At 43.7% G+C, this 9,755-nt stretch overlaps 1 protein-coding gene across 1 annotated transcript in view; it reads right to left on the bottom strand.

Moving 5' to 3' along the window:
• Positions 1-767: 767 nt before the first annotated feature.
• Positions 768-9,755, bottom strand: part of LOC121293814 (serotonin N-acetyltransferase-like) — a 32,480-nt gene continuing 23,492 nt past the window's right edge. Inside the window, exon 3 of the mRNA XM_041217158.1 lies at positions 768-1,151. Within this exon, the coding sequence (XP_041073092.1) occupies positions 846-1,151 (306 nt within the window). The 3' untranslated portion in view covers positions 768-845. The remainder of the gene's footprint in view (positions 1,152-9,755) is intronic.

Below are 9,755 nucleotides of genomic sequence, written 5' to 3'. Positions count from 1 at the left end.
ATTAGGGATCGGCAGAAGACAACCTCCATTAGCAGAATATTGACAAATATTTAATAATAATTTTTTGATTTGCTAAACATCAAAAATTATTTAATGAAGCCTCAGGAAGTTAGAGTAGGACAGATCTATTTTACATTCCGTACAGTAGAATGATATGGATATTTACCGTAAAATCCTGGAACTCTCTTGCTAACAGCACTGTGGGTGTACCTACACGGCACGGTCTACAACGGTTCAAGGAGGCAGCTCACCACTACCTTCTCAAGGGCAATTTAAAAAATCTCACTCCAGCTGCCAAACTCAATTTTAACATTTTTCCGACAATCAGATTCAACAATTATAACAGACAGTAACACAGTTCACTTTTGATGCTTTAATATTTTAGCACTAAATACAACGAAATTGAACTGATTTCACAGCTAGCAAATGAACTATATGCTCTAACGAGAGATTCAGCACTTCTAACACCGGCTTATGGCGCAGTAAAGGATGGAACTAGCTGGGCTCCACACAACTGGGTGAACAGGATTGATTGCAGCTACACCGGGTTAACCTGGAGCTATATGGTGATATTTGGGACATCTTCTATACTGATTTACATACTAAACGTGAGAGCTAAATTAGAAGCAAACCAACAGACAATTTAATGCCCGGATCCAATTGCTGCCTCACTTCTCGATTGTGGGACTTAATGTGATTTAAATATTTGTGCTGAATCCAGACGCAGTATAAGTTCTAGCCGAGGAACTACGGGCAGTTTGGGCCGAGAGGTTATTTATTTATTAACAGCTCCAATCGAGAACGTTGTTTCCAGTAGAAGCTGCGCCAACATTGAGGAATGGGCTCTAACAGCCACTGTTCCGGCGCATTAGTGCATGTCCTCGGACCGCATATTCCATTTCGACGAAGGTCAGTGATCCCACCGAGACTGCGGACGGCCCCAGCTCCTTAAATCCGCACTTGCTGTAGAAAGAAACCAGGAAATCCTCGCACATCAGTACTGCCCGGTGAACATAGGGCAGGCAGCGGAGGTACTGCAGGTAGCGCCAGAGCAAAATGGGCCCCTTCCCCTGCTGGCGGGAGGTGCGGTGCACGGCCAGCACATGGATATGCACCGTGGAACCGTGAGGGACATGCAACACCAGCGCCTCCTGCAGAGCAAAGAGGAATAGCACGTTAACCGGATTGACACAGCTGCCCACGCACAGGCTGAACATTGGTCACAGGAACTGCTGGATTCGGATGAAAATATAGGAAGACAGGATTAATTAGCTCCCTTTCAAGGAAGTCTCTTTCAGACGCTAATGTTCTGCGTATTTTCAGCATTATTATCCCTGATTTAAAAAAAATCCATCGACACCTTCATGAACGCAATGATCTAGCAACTTCAACAGCTGTTCGTACAATCGCCCCAGGTACAGCTTGGTTTAGCAGCGGTTTATTCAAGGGACGTAGTGGTGTAGATTGGTAATGTCACTAAATACCATGGCAGCTGCTACAATTTAAATTAGGTTTAATTTATTGAATTAATTAATTTGGAACTGAAAGCTAGTCTTGGTAATGGTGATCATGAAACTATAATCGATTGTTGTAGAAACCCATCTGGTTCACTAATGTCCTTTAGGAAAGAAAATCTGCCCTCCTTACCTGGTCTGGTCTACATGTGACTCCAGATCCAAAATAAGACTGGGTGACCACTTTGCAGAACACCTTCGGTCTGTCCGCAAGCTTGACCCAGACCTCCCTGTCGCTTGCCATTTCAACACTTCACCCTGCTCTCATGTCCGTCCTTGGCCTGCTGCATTGTTCCAGTGAAGCTCAATGCAAACTGGAGGAACAGCACCTCATCTTCCGACTAGGCACTTTACAGCCTTCTGGACTGAATATTGAGTTCAACAATTTTAGATCATGAACTCTCTCCTCCATCCCTACCTCCTTTTCGATCCCCCTATTTCCCATAAATTATAATTTTAAAAAATATGATTTTCTTTTCCCACCTATTTTAAAATTTATTTTGATCTATTGTTTTATCTCCAACTTTTAGCCCATTTCGACCCCTTCCCCCCACCCCACCCCCACTAGGGCCATCTGCCACTAGCTTGTCCTGCTTGCTACCCTTAATGTCACCATTAGCACATTCCTTAGATAATATCACCACCATAAACACCCCTTTGTCCTTTTGTTTATGACGTCTTTGGCAATCTCTTCTTTGCCTCTACCTATCAATGGCCCCTTACTCAGCTCTACCTGTCCCATCTCCCTCTACCAGCTTATATTTCACTTAATTTCTCTATCTCCTTAGTTCGGATGAAGAGTCATACGGACTCGAAACGTTAACTGTATTCCTCTCCGCAGATGCTGTCAGACTTGCTGAGTTTTTCCAGGTATTTTTGTTTTTGTTCCAAAATAATGTGGTTGACTCTTAACTGTCCTCTGAAATGGCCTAGCAAGACACTAAATTGCACTATATCACTACAGGAAAAACTGCAGAGCTTTAAGAAGGTGGCTCCGCACCACCTTTTCAAAGACAATTAGGGATGGGTAATAAATGCTGGCCTTACCAGTGATGCACATATTCATAAAATCATAGAGGTCTACAGCACAAAAAAAGGCCCTTTGGCCCATCGAGTCTGTACTATTCAAACAAGTACCTAACTATTCTAATCCCATTTTCCAGCACTAGGCCCATAGCCTTGTTGCCATGGCGTCGCAAGTGCACATCCAAATACTTCTTAAATGTTTCTGCCTCTACCACCCTGTCAGGCAGTGAGTTCCAGATTCCCACCACCCTCTGGGTGAAAACATTCTTCCTCACATCCCCTCTAACCCTCCTGCCCCTTACCTTAAATCTATGCCCTGTAGTTATTGATCCCTCTACCAAGCGGAAAAGTTCCTTCCTGTCTACCCTATCTATGTCCCTCATAATTTTATACACTTCAATCATGTCCCCATTCAATCTCCTCTGCTCCAGGGAAATTAACCCCAGTTTGTCCAATCTCTCCTCATAACTAAAACTCTCCAGCCCAGGCAACATCCTGGGAAATCTCCTCTACACTCTCTCTAGTGCAATCACATCCTTCCTATAATGTGGATTCCAGAGCTGCACACAATACTCTAGCTGTGGCCTAACCAGTGTTTTATACAGTTCCAGCATAACTTCCCTGCTCTTATATTCCATGTCTCGGCTAATAAAGGCAAGTATCCCATATGCCTTCTTAACCACCTTATCTACCTGTCCCACTACCTTAAGGGACCGGTGGACATGCACACCAAGGTCCCTCTGATCCTCGGTACTTCCTAGGGTCCTACCATTCATCGTGTATTCCTGTGCCTTGTTTGTCCTGCCAAAGTGCATCACCTCACACTTATCCGGATTAAATTCCATTTGCCACTGACCAGCCCATCTGACCAACCTGTCTATATCCTCCTGTAATCTAAGGCTATCCTTCTCACTCTTTACCACCCCACCAATTTTTGTGTCATCTGTGAATTTACTGATCAACCCTCCTACATTCAAGTCTAAGTTGTTTATATATATCACAAACAGCAAGGGACCCAACAGCAATCCCTGTAGAACCCCACTGGACACAGGCATCCAGTCACAAAAACACCCCTCGACCATCACCCTCTGCTTCCTGCCACTCAGCCAATTCTGGATCCAAATTGCCCTGGATCCCATGGGCTCTTACCTTTGTTATCGGTCTCCCATTCAGGACCTTATCAAAAGCCTTGCTGAAGTCCAAGTGGACTACATCAAATCCATTGCCCTCATCTACACACCTCCTCACCTCTTCGAAAAATTCAATCAAATTGGTCAGACATGACCTCCCCTTAACAAAACCATGCTGACTGGCCTTGATTAACCCCTGCCTCTCCAAGTGTAGATTAATTCTGTCCCTCAGAATTGCTTCCAATAGTTTCCCAATCACTGAAGTTAAACTGACAATTCAGTGAAAAAATACAAAAATTACACAAAAAAATGAAATTTCCACATAGTGGAATTTCTGAAATGCATAGTTTCACCACATTTTGATTTCTCAGACCTGCCATTTAATTACCTTGAGTTCAATTTATGCTAAATTGAGGGCTGCTTACACCTTTTGGCCAGAGTTCATCCACGGAGGTGAGGGAGTGGTTAGTGTGGGCTTGTGTTAGGCAGGCTCCTTGACTGCTTTCTGCCATTGGTTGATTTTCCCAATAGCAGCCACTGTGGTGAACCATTGGCTGATTGATCAGACACAGGCAGGTACTTTACCAAATAGGCCAGGATCTTCCCTGGTTATTCCAATTTTACCAGTGATAAATGGGAAGTCGGAGGATCAGAGGCTCATGTGCCACAAGGTGAGGAATGAACCTGCAGAGTTGTCTCGATATGTGGTAGGTCTTGGAATCTGCATTCAGTGTGTGTCTTCAACCAAGCTGCTGGGTGTACTGTACATGGATTTCCAGAAGGCATTTGATAAAATGCCTCATTAAAGGTTACTGCAGAAAATAAAAGCTCACTGTGTAGAGGGTAACATATTGGCATGGACAGATTGGCTAGCTAACAGGAAGCAGAGAGTTGACCTAAATGTGTCTTTTTCAGGTTGGCAAGATGTAACAAGTGGTGTGCCACAGGGATCAGTGCTGGGGCCTCAACTTTTTACAATTTATATAAGTGACTTGGATGAAGGGACTGAAGGAATGGTGACTAAATTTGCTGATGACACAAAAATAGGGAGGAAAGTATAAAATAGAGAGGATGTAAAGAGGCTACAAAGTGACTTAGATAGGTTCAGTGAGTGGGCAACGATCTGGCAAATGGGGTATAATGTGGGCAAATGTGAAATTGTCCATTTTGGCAGGAAGAATAAAAAAGAAGCATATTATCTAAATGGTGAGAGATTGCAGAGCTCTGAGATTCAGAGGGATCTGGGTGTCCTAGTGCATGAATCACAAAAGGAACAGGTACAGCAGGTAATTGGGGAAGCTAATAGAATGTTATCATTTATTGTGAGAGGAATTGATTACAAAAGTAGGGAGGTTATGCTTCAGTTGTACAGAGCACTGGTGAGACCACATCTGGAATATTGTGTACAGCACTAGTCTCTTTATTTAAAGAAAGATGTAAATGTGTTTGAAGCAGTTCAGAGAAGGTTTATTAGACTAATCCCAGGAATGGGTGGTGTATCCAGTGGAATTTAGAAGAGTAGGAGACGACTTAATTGAAACCTTTAAGGTCCTAAGGGGTCTTGACAGGGGGGATGTGGAGAGGATGTTTCCTCTTATGGGAGAATCTAGAACTAGGGGTCACTTTAAAAATAAGGGGTCGCTCATTTAGGACAGAATTTTTTTCTCTCAGGGTTGAGAGTCTTTGGAACTCTCTTCCTCAAAAGGTGGTGGAAGCAAAGTCTTTTTAAGGCAGAGCTAGACAGATTCTTGATTAACAAGGGGGTGAAAGGTTATAGGGGGTAGGCAGGAATGTGGGGTTGAGGTTACATTCTGATCAGCCATGTTCTTATTGAATGGTAGAGCAGGCTCGAGGGTCTGAGTGGCCTACTCCTGCTCCTAATTCATATGTTCGTATGTATCACATTTGGTTGCTCTGTAGAGGATGGGGGCAAAAGTGACTTGCTGCTTTTGGAAAGATTACTTAGGAACTGGGAGTTATCACTTAGGGGGCAGGGCAAAGATCCCTCGGAGGCTCTGAAGCAGTGGAGGTTTCGTTTGGTGATGGGGTTAATGTTTTCAGACTCTGGCTCCTCCAGTGAGGAGGAGAGTGGCCCAGAGATTATAATGCAGTCACATAATGTGGTTGTACAGTGGTCAAGTGAGCTTCTGTAGCTGGAGGAAGCCACAAGAGGTGGACAAGAAGGGTGAATGGTTAACCAAGGTAACCTGGTAGCAGAAGGCACAATAGGTATCTCAGGAGATGCTTAGCACCATGGAGATGTCCAAGTCTATGCAGACTGCATCTTTCCAGGGAGGTGTTGGTGAAGCTATGTGGGATAATGGAAGCGGAGTTGAGGCCACAGCAAAGTACGGGTCCCTAGTGCTTGTCATCTTAGAGATGACGTCAGCACTCAACTTTCTGGCCAGTGGGATCATTCTAGGGATCATCTGGAGACCTACAGAGCATCTCTCAATCAGCAACCCATCGCTTCATAAAGAAGGTAACAGATGCCTTGTACTGTCGGACAGGCCAATTTATCAAGTTTACAACTGATCAGGGCCAGTCAGGCTGCGAGGGGCCAAGGCTGGATCTCCTCAGGTCCAGGGAGTCTTTGACTTGCCTCTTGTAGCTATCAAGGCTCCCTCACAGCAGCCTTGGTGAAGAGAATGAGCTGCCACTCACTCAGTGTTCAGGTTGTATGTGACCCTTGTAAGTGCTTCACGCAGATAAGTGCAAGGTTTCTAGGAAGCTGCGATGAGTCCGACATCCTTGGGCAATCTGAATTGCCTCTTCAGACCACCCGTGAGCCTTCATGGCTTGATCTTGGAGAACAAGGGGTGTCCTCTGAAGACATGTCTTCTGACCCTAGTATGCAACCCCAACACACAGGCAGAGGATACATATAACCATGGACACATACATCCACTACCACCATTGAGCAGGACATATGTGGCAGGGAGATGTGTGACTCTTATCAGCAGGCGCTTCACTTGAGTACAAGTGGAGCGGACAATGAGCTAATTTCTTTCCCAAGGGCATGTTGCCAACCTGTCTTCGGAGACCCTCAGCATCTCGAGTGCCCATGATCACCATGTGCAAAGGTCATCATTAAAACAGGAGGGAGAAATCAGGAATGTGGAGGCCACTTAGCCTAACATCAGTGGTTGGGAAAATGTTGGAATCTATTATTGAGGAAGACTTTACAATGCACTTAGAAAAAATATAGTATGATTAGAACAAATCAACATGGCTTTAAAAAGGGGAATTCTCTTTGACAAATTTATTAAAGTTTTGTCAGGATGTAATGAGTAGAGTAGAGTATATGGAGGAACCAATAGCTGGGTATACCTAGATTTCCAAAAGGCAGAAAAGCTTAGGAGCAGGAGTAGGCCATTCAGCCCCTCGAGCCTGTTCCGCCATTCAACCAGATCATGGCTGATCATCTACCTTAATATCATTTTCCCACATTATCCCCATATCCCTTGATGTCATTAGTACCTAGAAATCTATTGATCTCTGTTTGAACATACTCAGTGACTGAGCCTCCACAGCCCTCTGGGATAGAGAATTCCAAAGATTCACCACCCTCTTGAGTGAAGAAATTCCTCATCATCTCAGTCCTAAATAGCCTACCCCTTATTCTGAGACTGTGTCCCCTGGTTCCAGACCCACCAGCCAGAAGAAACATCCTTTCTGCATTTACCCTTCTTACCCCTTAAAAGTTTCAATGAGATCACCTTTCATTCTTATAAACTCTATACAAAACCGGCTCAGTCTTCTCAATCTCTCCTCATAGGTCAGTCCCGCCATCCCAGGAATTAATCTGGTGAGCCTCTGCTGCAGACTGCCATAGTATCGTATAAGGGTCTGGCCTATATAGGGTTAACGTGGGACAGAGTACAGTACCACCCACACGGTCATGTAAAACAAAACATGACCCACACCTAGGGGTCAGTCTAGTGTTGGACAGAGGCAGTGGCATAGTGGTATTGACACTGGGCTGGTAATCCAGAGACTCAGGATAATGCTGGGTAAATCACGGCAGATGGTGGAATTTGAATTCAATAAATATCTGGAATTAAAAGCCTAATGGTGACCATGAAACCATTGTCGATTGTTATAAAAATCCATCTGGTTCACTAATGCCCTCCCTTTAGGGATGGGAATCTGCTGCCCTTACCTGGTCTAGCCCTACATGTGACTCCAGAGAAATGTGGTTGACTCTTAAATGCCCTCTGAACTAGGGAAGGGCAATTAGGGACAGGCAATAAAAGCTGGCCTAGCCAGCGATGCTCCACATCCCAGGAATGAATTTTTTAAAAAAGCCATGTGCATAAGCATGAAGACAGTTCCCAGCTTGAACCTTTACTGTATAAATGTACATAGTTCTTATAGTTAATAAATACAGACAGTTAACCTACACTAGACTAGAAGATCAAGATCTACCAGATGGTATCTAATACCTCACAACTCGGTGGCAGCAAATGGAAAAACCTAAAACTTCACAAAAATGCAGAGAAAACTGAAATGTGATGAGACTAAAGAAAAATTGGAAGAAATATTCTGATCTGAAGAAGCAAACTTGCAGAGGAAAATCACCTGGGAAAATCTCCAAAGAAAGACTTGGAAGCTGAAGACCAAAATTTAAAATCTCTCACTGCAGCAGAAGACTCTATGGAATCTCTTGGAGTTCAGAGTCAGCAGGGGTTGGCTAAAAAAAGTTTACATTCCAGGATACAGCAAGTCGTGAGAAACTTATAGTTCCATGGTCAGAAATTGCCATTTAAAAGCTGTGTCAGAAACTCCAGATTTCCACTCTGCGCCTGAACACGTCGCAGCTGAGCTCACTCCGAAAAGAAAAAAATAATTAATTTGGAAGAATTGCAAGAATCTGCTTTAAAAACCACCAAAGCATAGTGCTGAAATGGAGAAGTCTGCAGTTAGTCCTTTCAGGCTGCCATTGTTGAAAATTTTTTTCAAGGCTGAGTGCGAGTTCCATTGCAGCGGGAGCTCACCAAAACCAGCAAGCACTGGTAAACCCTTTGTCTTCAAATGAACGGTGGCGCCACCTTGAATTTCAGCAACTTCTTAAAGCTGAACCTAAACTTTAACATTTTCTTAACCATGGATCAGAATTCTACTCTTCCAGATCAATTTGGATTTATCCAAAGCCCAGATTAATCACATAATCAGAAACTTTGGAGAAAAAGATTCCTTAGATACATGAATGCTTCAGGTCTGAATAAAAAGCAGAAGCGAGCAAGTTAATACGCTGCTTTATTTGGTAGGCCCAATAGCAGATAATATGATTGCCGCACAAGGAATCAACGAATCTTCTGATAAATTTGAAGTACTAAAATCATTCAATGTTTATCTTAACCTAAGAAGTAATAAAATCCTCAAAAGGTCTAAATTTAATAAGTGTGTCCAGCAGTCAGGAGAACCTGTCGACTTGTTCATTAGTGATCTGTACAGGATGGCTGAAGGCTGTGAATACAGAGACCTAAACTCTGAATTTATCAGGGATAGAATAGTTGTAGGAGTAGTGGACGACACACTCTCAGACATGCTACAAACAAAGGAAGATCTAACCCTTGAGAAAGCTATCCAGATTGTTAGACAGTCTGAACTCCATGTGCAGCACAGGTACACTTTAAGAGCAGAAAGTAAACTGTGGTACAAAGTAAATCCCACAGTCCATTTAGCTAAACAGCACTGAAACAGGGATACTCCAGGCCAAGAGAAGCAATACCCTAACCAGTAAAGTGATCATGCCAGTGCTGTGGAGCAAAGTGCCCCCACAGGCAAGATCAATATCCTGCAACTTCAGCCAATGCTTTCAATGTAACAGGACTGGACACTTGAGCAAACTGCAAGGTCAAAGCATCTAAACGCACCGAAGATCCAAAGATGATTCATGAGTTTGGGGCAGTATACCAATAGGACACGCAGCAATGCTTCTTGGGTGAGGTCAAAGATCCAGGATTTTCCTATTGGAATGTGGACATTTCAGTTAATGGCCATCTCTCAAACTTTAAATTGGACACGGGGGGTCCGTATTACGGTCCTATTGGACAAAGGATATCTTCCATCACAGAGGACA

This window comes from Carcharodon carcharias, chromosome 22, assembly GCF_017639515.1.
Source record: "Carcharodon carcharias isolate sCarCar2 chromosome 22, sCarCar2.pri, whole genome shotgun sequence".
In the NCBI taxonomy this organism is placed as follows: domain Eukaryota; kingdom Metazoa; phylum Chordata; class Chondrichthyes; order Lamniformes; family Lamnidae; genus Carcharodon; species Carcharodon carcharias.
This window is presented reverse-complemented; position numbering and strand designations above follow the sequence as displayed.